We start from the raw sequence: 17088 nt of genomic DNA, 5'->3' as shown, positions 1-17088 counted from the left end.
TAGCCAGAAGATCACAAAATAGAGTTTCGTGTTTGATCAGTGACTGATTAGCTGGGAGGCAGGGCTGTCATCTTTTCCCAAACCACACTGAAGCTGAAAACGGACTCTAAAACCAACCACCCCATTTCTAAAGCACCATTTTTTTTTGTTTATGTGTAAATTAAGAGAGGCTTTTGACAGCAAAGAAATGCCGAGTTGATTTGCATTATTTCTGGGATTTTTTAATTTGGAAATTTAGTGTGTGTGTGTGTGTGTATGTGTGTAATGTAATGCTGAGAGTTAAAATATCTGTTTTTCTATTGCCCTTTTTAATAAATTAAGTTTTGACGATTATAGAAGATTTCCCTTACTTGATGAATCTTTGGAGTTGAATCTCGATCTTTCTGTTTCTACTTTCCTATGGGAAACTGTCTTTGTTTTCACTTTTCACTATACTGATTAGATATACCTGTAAACAATGAGTTGGAGGATTCTTTCAACACAATGGACTTTACTTGTTTAAGTTACTAGAGGGCGCCATAATCTACAGCGGTGAGACATGGAGGAACTCAAACAGATTTTCAATGGCTTTTACCTTGAAGATACTCAAGTTTTTGATCATTTCTCAGAATTTGTGAACAATAAACTGTGCCAACAAGTGAAAAAAACTGATGAAGTTAAGAAATACCTCAATTACAAAGATGCCTCTTCAAGGAAGAAGATGGGGATTTGGGACTTAGAACTAAAAAGAGAATGGGGAAAATCGAATTGTGGAAATTTTAAGGTAAGAGAGACTTGCATTTAAAAAGAGAGCTTGGAAACACTATGCTGGTGGAACATCAAGAGAAAGAATCGAGTTTTGAATGCTGGAAGATTTTTGAAGAAAATCTGGACTTTTTAAGGAGGGCTGTAGAAAAATTGGAGACTCTTAAGGGGAAAGCTCTCTGTATAACATTGAGCTATGCAAATGCTTTGGTCTATTTTGAAGTGGGATAATTGTTAAATATGTTTATCAGGACAGCCTTTTAAGGGTTTCGATGGGTGTTTCTACTTTTTGGATATTATTCTTATGTTTGGTAAAGTGATATCAACGAAGATTTTTTTTATGTACTGTACCTATTAGGATTAAGATATAGACAGGTTATTTTTTTGTTAGTTATAGTAGGCAGAAAGAAGTAAAATTATAGTGAAGAGGGACACTATTTACCCATTTGTTCTTTTTCGGGAAAAACTGGGTTGGAAGAGGTTTTTGTATGTATTTTTTAATGGGAGAAAAAAGTTCTTTTAGATGGGAATGTTTTATTGTAAATTGAAATGGTTTATAGAAATAATGTTTACTATGGTTTAAATTGGAGTAAGTGATTGATATTGGTTTCAGTATATCTTGGTTGTAGAAAGTTGGAAGTCACTCTCTGTAGTTCCTCTTTTGTCTATTTTCACACCTTTTTAGTTTTTTCTTTGTAGATTTTTGCTTCATGCTTTTTAGTTTTTACCTATACTTTGAAAATTTAATAAAGTTTGAAAAAGAAAGTAGAGACCAGTCTGGTAAAGTTTCTTCCCCTAGATCAAGAGCTTGTGCTTCTTGTGCTTTCTCCCCAGCATACAAAGCCCAGAAATTAGATTGAAATTGTAGCATGGATATAATTTCCTAAGGGACGGAGTTGTACTTTTAGTCCTCCTGCAATTAAGCAACAAAATTTGGCAATTTTTTTTGCCCAGGCTGCTGCCATCAATTGTGTCCAAACTCCATGTGCAGCCTGTTTCTTTTTTATACAAATTACAGCTTTGAATTGTTTCTTCTGGAACAATATCCTTGAATAAAGAGCTGTTGTATCTCAGAAACAGATTTCAGGACCTGCATTGTGGAATTAAAGAATAGGATGCTGAAGCAGTTTGTGAAGTTACAATTTTGTTTTCATTATGAGAACGGAACTGAGATGTTCTTTCCATTAAAAGCCTACTTCTGGTTGTTTGTTTGTTTGTTTGTTTTTCAAATTTCTGTCACTGCCCATCTCTCCTGAAAAGGGGACTCTGGGCGGTTATGCCAAGTTTTCCTCATTTCAATAATCTAATTGAGGTAGAAAAGTCATGTTTTGTTGCTACAATCTAACAACTGGGCACCAGGAGCCCATGCCAATACTGCAATGCACAGAAAGGTCCATCAGCTTGATCCTGATCTACATTCTGCTTAAAAAGCTAAAAATCCCATTAGTTGATCTTGACTGCTAGTGATGACTACATTGAAGCATCCATGTACAGTAGTGTTCTTGGCAGCAAAATGGAGGTGATGTGTCATTGCATTCTTCTAGGAAATTTAGCCTATAGCCCTGGGATTTCCTGGTGGTCTCCCATCCAAGTATTAACAAGGTCTGATTCTGCTTAGTGTTTTGAGATGAGCCAAGATTGATAGCTGCTCTGATGGCCTTCCAAATAATTATTGACCTGACTCTTTCAGAAGGTCTTTGGAGATTAATAGTTGGACTAACTTCAGTATCAACAGAGATATAGTTATTTTTAATGTTTTGTTATTTTATTCTGTGTATTATAGTATTGTTATTCCTGTATTGTATTGTGACTATTTTGTACATTGCCTAGAACTTTTGGAGTTAGGTGTAGTCATCCACACTGACTAGAAATAGATCTTTGTAGTAGTAGACACTTCCCTTCTGCTCAGAGAATGCCAGATTTAAGAGTTTTTACAAGCAAGGCATATTGGATTTCAGTGGCATGAGGAGAGTGATTTTTGCTACTAGCTGAAATATGTTTTGTAGAGATGGGCAGAGACCAAGTATGCCAGCAATGCTGAGTAATGCTGACTGTACTTTGTACCCCTATCCTGCTTTTGCAATGGAGCAGAAGAGGATTCTGTCTCACTGTCACGTGGACTGTTGAGGGGAGGAGCGAGGTGGGATGGGGCAGGTCCCCTTGAGTACCAATTACTGCAACAGAAGACCACAGGTCCTCTGCTAGCAATCCTCCCATCCCACCAAGAGAACTGGCATCAAGGGAGCTATTCTCTGCTACTTCTCTCTCCCCTGCTTCACCACCCATTCATGTCATGGAAAGCTTGCTGTGGGGTAAGCACCTCTACATGCGGCCCCTCTCAGCGAAACAGACTTTCCAAGCGCGGAAGCAAAGTGGAACTGCTTCCTCGCCTCTTTTCGCCGCTTCTCCTGCCTCTCATAGCCTGGCAGAATAAGGATGGGGAGAGAAGCAGGGGAGAGTGGATCCTTTGCTGTCAGTCCTCTGAGCCCAGGGAGGCTGGATTGTTATCTGCTTCCCCCTTTCTCCCTGCCATGGGACGAGGGGAGCTCTTTTTGGCACAGGAAGAGCGGGCAGCAACAAGACCTGCTTGCCCTCCTGATCTTCCCACTTTTCCCGCAAACATGGATTGGCAAGAGAGGAGGCGCAGGCCGACTGCTGACCGCGGGAGATCCGCCGCTCAGAGAGAGACGGCTCCGAAAATTAGGGCCGGGACTCAGAGGCAGGCGCAGTAGTCGCGGGTGGCCAATAAAGCAGGGCGGGAGCTCCTCTAAACTCATCTCAACACGATTGGGTCGACTCATCGGAACCAAATCTCCCCCACTCTCTCTCCTTCTCTCCCCTTCCTAGCATTATATTCAGGTTTCGAAAGCAGCGTTTGTTTTCTTTAGCGGCTGCCACAGTGCTCCATTCGCAGTTTTCCCCTTTCGCAACGGGCAGTTCTCGCTGTAGTCAGGAAAATGAACTTAGAAGTGCAGGCGATGTATGGCTACTCTATTTCTATAGCTCTAAGTTCTCCCCCTGAAGGAGAGCGTCCGGCGCGGCGGCTGCCTCTTCCGGCGGAAAGATGGCGTTGGCGCGTGCGGTGCCAAGTGACTTGTTCCCGCTGGTGCTTGCTTTCCTGCGGGAAAACCATTTCGATGGGGCGGCGCGGGCTTTTGGGAAAGCGGCTGGACTGGTGAGGCAAAGGCGGCGCCGCGGGCACCCAGGCGTGGGTGCGCGCGCGCGTGGGTGGCCACCCTGAAAGGCGCCTTCCGACCTGACTGCAGAGCAGGGAATCCCCGGCGCAGCTTCGGGATCTGCGCGGCGTATCCGAGTGGGCAGGCAGGGCGCGCGGGCGGGCCGGCGGCCAGGTGGATGTCGGCAGGGCAGATGTTCCCACAGGGGAGGGAGGAAGAAGGGAGCCTGGAAGACATTGACAAGGCAGATTGCAGCCGTTCTGGAAGCTTAGCTGATACCTCACGGAAGCAGCATGGCTGCACAGCAGTACGTGCTGCCACTCGAAGCTGCAAGCTGCGTTGTGCAAGCTGCAATTCCTCAGGATCTAGAGTGCTGTGCCCCTCCTCGTTCCTCTGTTATTGTCGTCTCTTTGTACTGTACTTACTTAGGTATAAGCGTGTAGCAAATAACACAACTGCCGTTATGGCTACTATCTATCTATCTATCTATCTATCTATCTATCTATCTATCTATCTATCTATTTGATTTTTATCCCGCCTTTTTTATTATTTTTATAAATGACTCAAGGCGGGAACATACCTCATACTCCTTCCTCCTCCTATGTTCCCCAAAACAGGAACCCTGTGAGGTGAGTTGGGCTGAGAGAGAGGGACTGGCCCAAGGTCAACCAGCCGGCTTTCATGCCTAAGGCAGACTAGAACTCTCAATCTCTTGGTTTCTAGCCCAGAACCTTAACCACTAGACCAAACTGGCTCTCTATTAATATTACCGTATATTAGTTGTATATCTTTGTTTCTGTATTGCTGTTACAAGGATCTTAGAGGCATTTGTAAAGAACAGTATGCACTAAACTGGCAGGTCTTTGCTTTTAAAAACATAATTTAAAAAGAAAACCTAGAAGTCTTAGTTCTTCAAATCAAGTTTTGTAAGTATTACATAGCTATATATAATTTCTTTCTACCAGTAATAGCAATATTACTGATAGTAAATTAACAAACTTATTTAGGATAGTAAGCCAAGCAAATTGTAATATGGTCTGTTTAACAGCATTTATCAAAGTTTAACTTGAAAAAGTGGTGACCTTCAAATAGCTGGATTGCTTTATTGTTAAATCCACTGTTTGTGAGGATATGTAACAGCCTTATGTAATAGCTTTATGTAATAGCTCTGTATTCATGATATAGGATGTTTGCAAGATGAAAAGATTGCTATGTGTGCCTCTAAGCTGAACTTTTTCAAACACTGTCAAAATATGATTTATCTTCATTTTTTCAATTATTTTCATTTTCTTGATTCCCTTGTAGACTGAGCAAGACCCAAATGCTGCATCTCTCCTTGATATCTTCAATTATTGGCTGAAGTAAGTGGCTTTTCTTCAGGAAAAAGTTTATATGTATCTGTTTTAAACGATTTAACTGGCTAGAATAATTTTTATAGCCAGTATTTTGCCATGAGCTGTAAGTTTTTCTGCTGTGGATGTATGTGAAACCAGTAATATTAATTAAAAGGTTGAGAGTCTAAATCAGGGATGAGCAACTTACAACCTTTCTTTGTAGCCTTCAGGGTCCTTCTGATTGTGATTGCTGAAAGCTGGCAGCATAGTTTCTCACCACTAGAAGATGGGGAACATATGAAATTTGTAATGTAAGCCCTAATACTTGTTTTTAATAACAGATCTCTTAAACAAAGTGTGTGAAGAAATCCAAGTTTGATGTCACCCCATTCATTTTACAATTGGCAGCCTCCCCCATATGTAATCTTAAGTGGGGCCTATGGCTGCAGAAGGATGCCACAGTTGCAACAAAATCACTGAACAACTGTAAGCAGATACATGGAGTAGAAGCTAGCATGATCAGAACAAAAAATGTATGTTGTTTTATGCATGAAACATATTGTGGCTTGGAGTTTAGCAGGATTGTGGTTGAACCTAAACCTGGAATCATATGGCTCTTCCAGGTTTTGGCTGCAGTGAAGTCCAGATGGGTCTTCCAGAGTGAATAATCCCATTGCCTTCTTTTCCTGTGACTTTTCCTGCAACTACTTTAGCTCCATCTGCTCCTTTCTCCAGTTGTCTCAGCCAATTGTCTCCAATTGTCTTTCATTGCTACACTGTGCTCCCAAGCAACACCTTCCCCAGTCCCAATGCTTTTCTTTCCTGCTGCTACTGTGCCTGAATTCAAGTGCAGCAGGTACAACCTGACTGGCCCACCTGCCTTGCTCTTGATCGTCCCAACTGTTTTTCTTTGTGTGCTGCCACTATCTTGGAATTACGGCCTCTGTAAAACATGTTCCGGGTCTATGTCTGGACAAAAAATGTGTTTTGGTCCAGTCAAGGGTACAGGATGCTCTATTTATAGAATGTTTGCACATCTCTACAGTTGAGCAGTATGCATTTGTTGTCAGATCATTACAGGTAGTCCTTGACCTACGATAATTCATTCAGTGACCATTTGAAGTTATGATGGTGCTGAAGGAATGGCAGTTACAAGCAGTCCTTGGAGTTCCAGCTGTTCCAGCACCCCCACAGTCACGTGATCGCGATCTGGGCACTTGGCAGTGGGTTTGCACTTATGACTGGTTGCAGTGCCCTGCAATCATGTGATTGCCATTTTCAACCTTCCCTGTTGGCTCCCCAAGAAAGTCAGTGAGGAAGCCAGAAGGGAAGGTCGCAAGTTGCTGTGGTAAGTGTCCCCCACTGTGCCTCTTTTGCACCCCCTTGCACCCTCCCTGACCTGCTCTGCGCCCTCATGCACCCTCCCAACCTGCACCGTGCCTCTCGCACCCTCCCCTGTGCACACTCTTGCTCCCTCTTAACTTCCTGCCAGCCTGGGACTTGCAACTTTCCTGCTGGCTTCCCCACTGACTTTGGTTGTGGGAAGCCAGGAGGAAGATGCCTTGCCTAACGACTGTGTGATTCGGTTAACAACGGCAACTGGGACTGCAGGGATTGCCATTGCTAAGCAATGCAGTTGCGTTTTACACTGGATCACTTAGCGATGGAAATTCTGGTCTCAATTGTTATTGTATGTTGAGGACTACCTGTATATGACTTCATAATTAGTTTCTCTGCTATCAGCCATATATTGCAGATAGTTATTATAAAGGCACATATATTTGTAAATAAATGAGAGAGATACTTCATTTTTACTATATAAAGAAGAAAAATTAAGGTCTGTGGGGATATTTACTAGTAGTTGCATTTTTATACTAAATTATTCTGTATGCTTTTAATATTAATGAACTCTGTTTTTCCAGAAAATATTGGTTGTGTGGGTTAATCAAATCAGTAACTGCATTATGCCTGCAGGTATTACGAATATTTCAAATGGGCTCCTTTGGGATTGTTTTTAACAACAAATTGAGATAGAAATGCTATAAATAAATATAATCACAGCTTCTTGTTTAGTTTGATCTGCATGAATATTCAGATGAATGTTTTTATTCATTTACTACGTATTCTTCCCACCTTCTTACTGGAGCATAAGATGGTCTCTTTTTCAGTTGCTGGATACGCCCAGCTGTGTTGAACTTCACATACTGGCTACATCATATGTCTCCTGAACACTCGAAAACTTAGTATGGGATAGTGACCCTTATGCTTTCTCACTCACCCATCCATTCAGATCACCTGTTGCCAAAAAGCAGCAAGCATTTGCAAATGGGTCTCCTGCAAAGAAGACCAAGAAAGAATCATCATCTAGTTACGAGAGTTCCAGTGAAGATGAAACCTCTCCAGTCAGAAAACAAGGTGAGGCTTGCTGGCTTATTTCTAGTGTGACACTTGCTTGATTAAAGAAGTCTTTGAGTGCTCCCTTTGTATTCTTGAAGGCAGTGGTAAAGCTAAACTTCAATTTAGGAAGTGGACTGCTATACTACCTCAATGATATGGCTATATGTAACATAAAGATATGATTTGTTTTTCAGAGTGGTTTGTTATATTGCTGATAAAATGTCTCACAAATTATTACTCAATTTCTGTTTATTTTCCCCAGCTGAGGTTTGTTTTCCTCTGTTGCCTCTGCCTGCTCACACCTTTGATCCCCTTTTTGATTCAGAGTATGGTGTTCCAGCATCACCATCAAATCGAATCGAATTATCCATTCAGTCATATCCGACCCTTGACAATTCCCTAAGCCAGCTCTCTCCATGATTTCCGATCTTGTAGAGCTTCTTTCAGTTGCTTTATATTTTGGCCTGTGTCTGCTTTGATTACATCCAACAGTGCGTTCTTTGGCATCACCAAGTGTGCATCACCATAGCACACACTTGTTTACCATTATGAAGGAGTTTTCATCATGTCTTCCAATTGCCAGAATACATCTATGAGTATTAATTTCAGAACACACATATTCAGCCACAGTTTCAATTGGGAAACTGTAGACATCTTAGACCAAAATCAGATCCAGAAATTCTGAATTCCTTGAGGAATTGAGGCACTCTGACAAGCCTTCATTAACAGACATATTGAGATAAGCTCCATCTATGGATCATTCAAGAAAGGGAGCAACCAAAGGTCAAGGAAAGAAGCAAACAGACCTAAATACACCCTTCTCACGCCTGTCAACCAGCACCTAGATAAGCAGGACCCAGCACCAGATAAACAAGAACAATCAAAGAAGATTCAGTACCACCCAAAAAGCAATCAAGAAAGAAACTACCCCAATCAAGGCTGGTAGAATAAGCTACCACATAAAAACAGCCAGGAAATTCCACTCCTTCCCTGTACTGATGATGTTAATGAAATCTGGTAATGAAATGCTTGCAGGAAGAGTAGCATGTCCAGAGAACACCAAAACCCCAACATTATTAGATTTCTTACAGAATCATGGTGTGGAAATTCCCTCATACCTTTCTACCATTGCCAATAATGGAATAGGAAAATGGTTCCTTGCTGAGAACATTTTATGCAGTAGAGTGGTCTTGAGGGCACGCACAAAAGGAAAAAAAAGTTTTCTTCTGAGCTTGGAACAAAACAGTACCATTTGGAATACTGCATTGGGATTTTTGAGTGACATAGCAAAATTTGGAACATGTTCAATTTTCTGCCATGGGAAATACTGGGAATTTGAAACAAGCCCCTTGTTGCCTTGTGTTTCCTCCTGTGGCTGGAGGTGTTCTTAGCTGGGATGACTCTACCACTGGTCTGAAAGATAAGACAAAACCATTTCTTTCATGGCTTCTAGGTAGCCGTAAAGAGCACATCCCTACCCATGTCAGTTAAGAGACTGACAAATATTAGAAAAAGGTTTCTAGTGCACAATAAAAGACAAGCATAAGGCGGGGGGGGGGGGAAGCCATCTTCGTAGGGAATGAGTTCTGGATGCCTTCATCCATAGGTACAAAACAGCCATTTCATGATCAATCTGGTGTTCTGTTTTCCTCCAACATCTGGAGTATATCCTCATCTAGGACCTACCAGGGGGCTTCTCAATTTGGGGAGCTACTTGCTGAGCAAACTAAGGAACAGAGCAGCAGTTGCTGCAGTGTTTGTTTGCTGAAGGAAGCTTCAGCCAAGATCTGTGCCTTACGCTTGTAGTCCTTCACAAAGACTAGATTGCTGCCTTTCATGTATCGCTTAGTGGAGATGTTTGCCATGGTGACCATACTCGTAGCAGAATGGGTTTAGGAAGAACACTTGCTAAAATAATAGCACACTGGCTTCAAAGCAAAGTAACAGACTGGGTTTTCTATGATAAGGGTAGGCTGCTGTTTTTATTCTTTGTGCTGTGTGTATTATGATAATGACTTAAGTTTATATTGTCCTGTATTCTTGATTTAGATTAGTGGGTGCTGAGATTTATACTGGGGTTTTATTTCATGATTATTCTAAACTGTCCAGAGTCTTGGGAACTGGGCAGTTCTTTCAGTTTGCTTTTTATGATTTATGGTCCCAGGTTTAGCTGATCACTGTCACTAGAATGCAGAAGCTGGTATTTGATTTTTGAGTAACGGTGTTTTTTATTATTATTTTAAATTCTAGCCACAAAACCAGTCACTGTTCCCCCAGTGCCAATAAAGGCAGCTCATGGCAGTTCTGAGAGCAGCAGTGATGATACCAGTGACTCCACAGACTCTGAGCAAGAAGGGAAGAAACCAACAAAGGTTTGTGTATTGTTTTTTATTTTCTCAGGTTCTGTTCCATGAGAAGACCTGTGGAGTTTGTGTATTTATGATCAGTGACAGCATTTAAAGACTCATACAAAAGAAGTAAAATAAATTAAAAACATAGAATCAAATAAGGTGTATATATAAATCCAGATAATGAATAAAAGTAATAAGTAACTGCTGTTTTGTCCAGTCTCTGTACTTTAAAAAAAGTGGGTGCAGTAAAGTATATCACCAATCCTAATACAGCAGGCAGTGCAACTAGACGTGAGCTATTGCTTCAGTGCTTGCAACTGAGCATATGCAGTGGTGATTTAGACAGGGAATGTTGTTAAGCCTTCCTCCATCAGGTTCAAGGATAGGGCATTGTACTGTAGTAGAAGAATTTTCATTTCATTGGATATAATACATCATGTGCCTAATGAGATCAGTGAGGTTGTTGAGTGTAACCATGAGGAAATGGGGCATAGTTTTTTCATTGTTCTTTCAAACTGCATTGTTTTTACAAAGAGGCAGTATTTCATGAGCATAGTTTCTTTCCAAAGCGTTACTACCTTTTGTTTTCCCAGGGTTCTGCTTGTTTCACAGTATCTTTTCCCAGCTTATCATCATTCCTTGGACTTCTAAATGTTTTTATGGCTGAGCTGACAGTTTTGGTTTCCTTGGGAAAGTGTTTTTCTAATGGGTATAGTTGCCTAATTTAAATCCATGTAGCTGAGCCAGTGCTTTGTTTTCTCAGGGAAGATGTATTGGGGTAAGAGGCTTTTTGTCATGTTCACCGTTCCGGTGTTTCTCTACATCGTAACGGTTCACTTGCCAAGGTGCTGATACGTGTCCGGGCTGGGAGGGTGCTGCTGGGAGCCTTGTACAAAAGACGTGCTGATCTGTGCCTGGTGGAATGTGTTTAGGCTATCTCTGAAATGTCAAGGTCTTTTTGCCCGTTGATCAGCAGAGCTCGTTAGGAGCACCTGGGAATGTGGGGAGAACTGTATGTGAGGGAGGGGGTGGGGTGTTGTTTGCAAAGACGCTATTTAGTTTGAGTTTAGGCACGCTTTTCTCATTCTCAGCTTTTTACCTGTTTGCACTCTGTTCTAAATAAATCCAGAACCTGAATTGACATTTTGAGTCTGAGAGTTTTATTTAGGATAAGGCAACCATCACACTTTTAACGACTCCCCACGTTCTCCTTCAGTACTTAGTTGATGTAAAGACCTTTCTGGATGAGGAAGAAAATATCTTTAAGAAGTAGTTTGGAATAATGAAGGGAAAGTGATAAAAGGTCCCTGAAGCATAGTTTGCAACTTTAGATCTGTCTGCTTGTAGGTCAAAGTCACGAACATGCTGTTTGGTCTCAGTGATAGCTTTCCCCAGACTTGTAATTGTTAGAGAGAAAAGTCAATGGCTTTTTTTTAATGAGGAATTAAATTCATCTTTAACAACAAATGGAGCTAATGAATTACTTCCATAGTTTAATTTCAGTAATACCTTAAGTAGCATGTTTTTATCTGTGTGCCTATTGAAGGAGCTCCTAATCCAAGTCTCAGTAAAGGTAAAGGTTCCAGTTTAGTCATGTCCGACACTAGGGGGTGGTGCTAGTATCAGTTTCATGGCCAAAGAGCTAGCGCTGTCCGAAGACACTTCCACAATCATGTGGCCAGCATAACATGCACAGAACGCTGTTACCTTCCCGCCAAAGCAGTACCTATTTATCTATCTGCATTTGCATGCTTTCAAATTGCTAGGTTGGCAAGAGCTGGGTCAACAAGCCCAGGTTGCAAGTTTGGCAGTTTGAGACCTGAGCACCGCGTGATGGAGTGAGCTCCCGCACTCACCCCAGCTCTTGCCAACGTAGCAATTCGAAAGCGTGCAAATGTGAGTAGATAAATAGGTACCACTTCGGCGGGAAGGTAACAGCATTCCATGACTGTCATGCTGGCCACATGACTGCAGAAGTGTCTTCGGAAAATGCTGGCCCTTTGGCCATGAAATGGAGATCAGCACCACCCCCTAGTGTCAGACACGACTAAACGGGAACCTTTACCTTTACCAAGTCTCAGTAGAGAGTCAGAAATAAATCAAGCCATGTAGAGGATGATTTTGATAAAAATGGAGTGCACTGTTTTAAAGGCTTTATGTTTTATAAGGATGGAGTTGTGTGCTGCACAGCAGAGTGGAAAAATCTTGGCTTTGAACAATTTAACTGCAGAAGGAACCAAAGTGTTACCTTTGTGACTTACATATCAAATTATATGGCTCTCTATGCATAAGAGGGATTTGTGGGTGGTTGATTCCCAGTGGAAGGTGATACATTTAAAGTACTTGGTTAATTGTTTGTTTTTCTTGGTAATAAAATCTAGCTAATGCTTGCAGACTTCTCCAGACCTGGGACAAAGAAAGAAGAGCGACATCATCATTGTACAATGGAATGGGGATGGGTTTGTGTGTTAATGCTGAAGAATGAAACTTGTTAGGGTTTGAAAATGACAAAATGTAGCGAAAATATTTCTTGAAATATTTCTTTTGAGCTGATTCAACATATATTTTATTCTGATTCTTAAATATTTTTGGCAGTTGCTGTTAGAATATGAAATAATGTGAAACCAAGAAAGTTGGAATACCCCTCAGTACTTGTTATATTTATACTCAGATACTTAGAGTTAATGTTACTCACCCAAATTTTAGAGTGGTGAATAAGCTTGAATCAATACTAAGGTTCATCAGATGGCATTTATGTTCTGTTATCTAAACATATCTGTAAGAAATCTTCTGTTGTAGATCATCATTTATGTTGCAAATGTGCAAGAGAAACATGGATTTCTTGAAACTTTAAGTTTATTGTGATAAGCTTGTCTGATATCTGAGGTTAGAGAGAATAATATTTAGAAATAGTTAGTGCCTCCCCCTCCAAGCTCTCCTAAAATAATAGGTGCTGAGTGAGAAGAATGGTAGTTCTGAACAAGCTGTACCCCAGGATCTGCTGTTGAAACCAAGATCCATCCTAATTATATTGATTGACACTGATACTGACCTATCTTGATAGAAGGGAATAGTTCTCCAAGGGAAGAAAGCAACCATCCAAAAAAGGAAGTCCCAGAAGACATCTAGGAGTTCAAGTTCAGATTCAAGCAGCTCAGAAGATGAAACTCCAAAGGACCAACCACCAAAGTCAGAAGGAGCCCCAAAAGGCGCAAAACTGGCTTCTGCATCAGGTAATGGCATGAGTCAATGTCAGAGTAGAAGTTCAAGTTTGTGAGTAATTCAAGCGGTATATGAAAGGGGCAAAGGAGGCATGGATGTATTTTGATGGAGATTTTTTTGTTTCCATTTTACAGGTTTTTTAAAAGAAAATTCAGGCTTATTCTGGTATTGAAATATGTGGAAACTTTCAGGAAGAAATCTTAAGAGTGACCGAGAAATAGGATAATATAAATTGCCTAAGACTTAGGTTTGCTGCAAATCTAGAGAAAAACAGCAATGCACTCAGGTTGAAAATGGAATAATTAAAATACAAATTTGGAAGGGACCATTTATTTTTTGTTTTGTTTTGTCAGTCTGTCTTTTAGGCTATCAAGTTCAATCCCTGCTTAGTGTGTGAATCCATGTAATATACAAGAGCAAAGCTCTTACTGTTGCTTATTTCTTGTGCTTAACAGGTTGAATTAGTGTTTTACAATGCTGATGATACATATTTTTAACTATGGAAAGTTGACTAATAGGTTTTCTTTGAACTTTGGTTGGTTTCACATGTTGCCAATGAGCTTGGATACTGTTTCTGGAGATCTGGTTAATCAAAATTTAGGCTTCACAATTTCTGTTCCTCAAAATTAGAAGAATTTCAGTGCCACTTGTGAGGCATGCATGTTGTAGAATCTTTAATCAGCATATTAGCAAATTCTGATAAATTTATCTAAAAGATCTCTCACCAATTTCTTTAAAAAGGAGTTCATTCATTTATCATTAAATTTATACACCGCCCATCTTACTATAAAAGTGAGATATAAATATTCCACAGAATCAGAATGTTCTGTTTGAGAAATAACATACAAATTCTAATAGGAATAGAATTAACTCAATGGAAGAAAACAAAGAGAAAAGGAGAAATTTGCCAGCTGTATCAAGAAAGTGATTCAGCTCATCTTATTGTTTGTGCAGTTACGTGGACCAAGGAACACTGAAAAGCGTAGTAAAAGGACATGTATTTGTTACTTGGATTGAAAGACCTTGATTCAAGCTACACCTTTCCAAACAAAAAACAGTAAACAATAGGATTGTCCTTAGGTGGTCCAGGTTGCAGTGAGATAGAGGGTAAAAGACATGTATGGCTACTGGCTACTTTGGTCTTTCTCTAACAAAAGAGAGGGAGACATAGGGAGAAAGGAGGTTTTGGAATTACCTCAAAAACTAAATTTTGGCCATGAATCTGATTGACTCAGGCAGTTGTGGAAGATTTTCTAGATTAGGTCTCTCCACATTCCAGTACTCTAGAAACACTAGTTTCAAAAGATTCATCCTTGCAAGTATTTCTCAGTAGAATCTGACTCGTTTATATGTGGGACCTGACTCTTCCTTTGGGAGTTTCAATTTAAAGGAAACTTAAGGGAGGAATGCATTTTTTTAAGTATAGTCTTGCATAAAGTCTTCAGGAACAATACTGTGAGAATCTTCTTTGTTCCTAGGACATCTTCTAACTCTTGCATTGCTGAGTTCAGGGTAGTAGAAGTCAGAACAAAAACAGTCTTGCAAAAAAAAGTCCTAAGCCACAGTCTCTTAAGATTGGTCAAGTAGAGGAAGCCATATGGTCCTACAGAAAACAGCAAATCCAAGCTGTTCTGCAGTGCCTATCTACTGTACCCAAAGCATTGCTCAGTGCTTCAACATTGCCAAGGGTGCTGCCTGGGTTCAGATAGCATTAAACTATGGTTTAATGACTTGATAGGTTTAAACAAATACATTACACTATAAATCATGATTTACCACCCACAAAATCTGGATTTGCATAATTCAGTAGAGAATCAGACAAAACTTAATGTGATATATGAACGTCATCTCAAAGACTTCACTGCTGCCGAAGGACTTGGGGCTAGCCAAATACTTCAGAAGTGGCACACAGACCTTTAGTGTTCTGTAGTTCACTTAGACTGATGTACAAAGGCTCTGTAAGTAGTCCACTGGTGCAGCATCTTTTCACTGCTGTCCCAGCAATTGTTATCAAAGAGTATGGAGAGAATAATGGTGGAATATCATAGGACTATACACAAAATGGGATGTATGTTTAGTTTCAAACCTGAAGCAAACCATCATGTTCTGGAAGTTTTGTCAAGCTTTTTCAGATTGGCCACAGTTAATAGGAAAAAAAACTATTTTATTATTAATGTTCTATTTTTGTTGTTCTGTTTTTTTGCTGAAACAAAATCCAGAGATATCCTGGAGTAAGTTTTATGGATGAGTAGGGTGAGGCTGGTGTGTATTGCCCCCTTTTTCCCCACTTCCTCTACATTAATGTTATGCTCTTTTCTGTGTTCTTAGCTGGCAAAATGCACCTTTTGGTTGGTATGGAACACCAAATAAGAACAGTAGGGCTGTTGTGTATCATAGATGGTGGCACTTTCTTCCAAACTATTTGCTAATAAAAAGATTCCCCATCCTTCAAGGATGGGGAAGAGAGGAAAAATCTGCTTTGTGAGTTTTTTTCTGCTCATAAAAAAGATCAAATACCTTTAGTTGGTACATTTTAAACTCAGAGTAGCACATCTCAGCATTGAAGGAAAAAATAAAAAGCAGAGTTTTCAGATTTAGCTTTGTGCTGACCAGCATGCCTCTTGATACCAGAGTAAGACTGTTACACTTACTTTGTCCTCAAGCATATTCTTCCTTCAGTGCTGAAGTAAGAGTTGTTGAAATTGGACTAACAGCTATAGATAGCAGAATTTAAAGTATACTACCTTCTTTTTTTCCTGGGTGGAATTGAGATACATCTTTACAAAGATATATTTGTAAAGGAGAGGGGGAACTGTTAAAACTGTATATGTAAAGCTACATTTTCTGGTTATCTGATGTTTCAATTTAATGGAAACATTTTAATTACAATTGGCAGCAAAACTTACCAAGGTGATGTCCAAAACTACCAATGGCAAAGCAGAGGGTAGTAGCAGCAGTGATGGGACAAGTAGTAGTGAGGATTCCAGCTCTGAAGAGGATCAGCCTGTCAAAGTAAGCTATGAGTCCTTGGTATGACAGCTAAATATCCCTTGTTTATTTTTGGTGGAGATGATTATATTGGTTGTACAGGCCTATAGAAAACTAAATTTCCTTCTAAGCCTATTCAGAAAAACTTGTAAAATATGTAAACTGCCAAGATTTGGGATTTGCAATGTCTTAATATATAAATAAAAGCTTCCTAATTTTCACACATACAGAAAACCTAGCAGTAAGAACTCTATTACGTACATTTGAATTATATACATGTGTGTGCTTGCATGTGTGTATAAAATGGTTATTTTCAAGACTGTGATCTTCTGAAGCTGGCATACAGAATAAGTTTTTAATGTAAAATAAGCACTTCCAGTAGGCAAGCAAATGGTATATCATGGCCAAAGTATTGAATAGCACAGTCGTAGCTATGCTTTTCTAGATGAGTGCTTCATCTGGTTTATTTCATAGGCTGTTCCCATGAATTATGAATTATGGCAAGCACCTTTTCTTCATTAATCAATAGCTTTTTGACTATCATTGTCTGCCATTGCCATGAGAATCTGCTAAGTATAATAGGACAATTTGTTGCTCTAAAAATATGTTTGAAAAGAAGTTACATGTGCACATGCATAAAAGGCCTGTCAACAATTATGTGCATTGTAAAAAAAAAGAATGCACTGAGCCTCCTGGTTCTTTCAAGGCTTGGTGCTCTACTTTGTTCTTTAATTTCCTCCATTGCAATTTCTTACAGGTGAGGGCCCAAGTCCACCGCCTTTGTTATCTGTCAGTGCAGCTTATCCCTTACTTTCTTCCCCAGCCCCCAATCTTCCCACCACTGCTAATACCAATGTGATAACATGGCATATCCCA

General features: G+C 40.1%; 1 protein-coding gene across 4 annotated transcripts in view; it reads left to right on the top strand.

Moving 5' to 3' along the window:
- Positions 1 to 3768: 3768 nt before the first annotated feature.
- The window catches only part of NOLC1 (nucleolar and coiled-body phosphoprotein 1), a 36007-nt gene continuing 22687 nt past the window's right edge, over positions 3769 to 17088 (top strand). For 3 of the 4 annotated variants that reach the window (XM_063307617.1, XM_063307616.1, XM_063307613.1), the window contains exons 1-6: positions 3770 to 3919; positions 5226 to 5281; positions 7545 to 7669; positions 9902 to 10023; positions 13067 to 13235; positions 16121 to 16236. In XM_063307617.1, coding sequence (XP_063163687.1) covers positions 3809 to 3919; positions 5226 to 5281; positions 7545 to 7669; positions 9902 to 10023; positions 13067 to 13235; positions 16121 to 16236 — 699 coding nt within the window. In that variant the 5' untranslated portion in view covers positions 3770 to 3808. Of the gene's footprint in view, positions 3920 to 5225; positions 5282 to 7544; positions 7670 to 9901; positions 10024 to 13066; positions 13236 to 16120; positions 16237 to 17088 lie in introns of all 4 variants that reach the window. The other variant, XM_063307615.1, reaches the window with a different exon arrangement.

Source organism: Candoia aspera, chromosome 6 (assembly GCF_035149785.1).
Source record: "Candoia aspera isolate rCanAsp1 chromosome 6, rCanAsp1.hap2, whole genome shotgun sequence".
Lineage (NCBI taxonomy): Eukaryota > Metazoa > Chordata > Lepidosauria > Squamata > Boidae > Candoia > Candoia aspera.
This window is presented reverse-complemented; position numbering and strand designations above follow the sequence as displayed.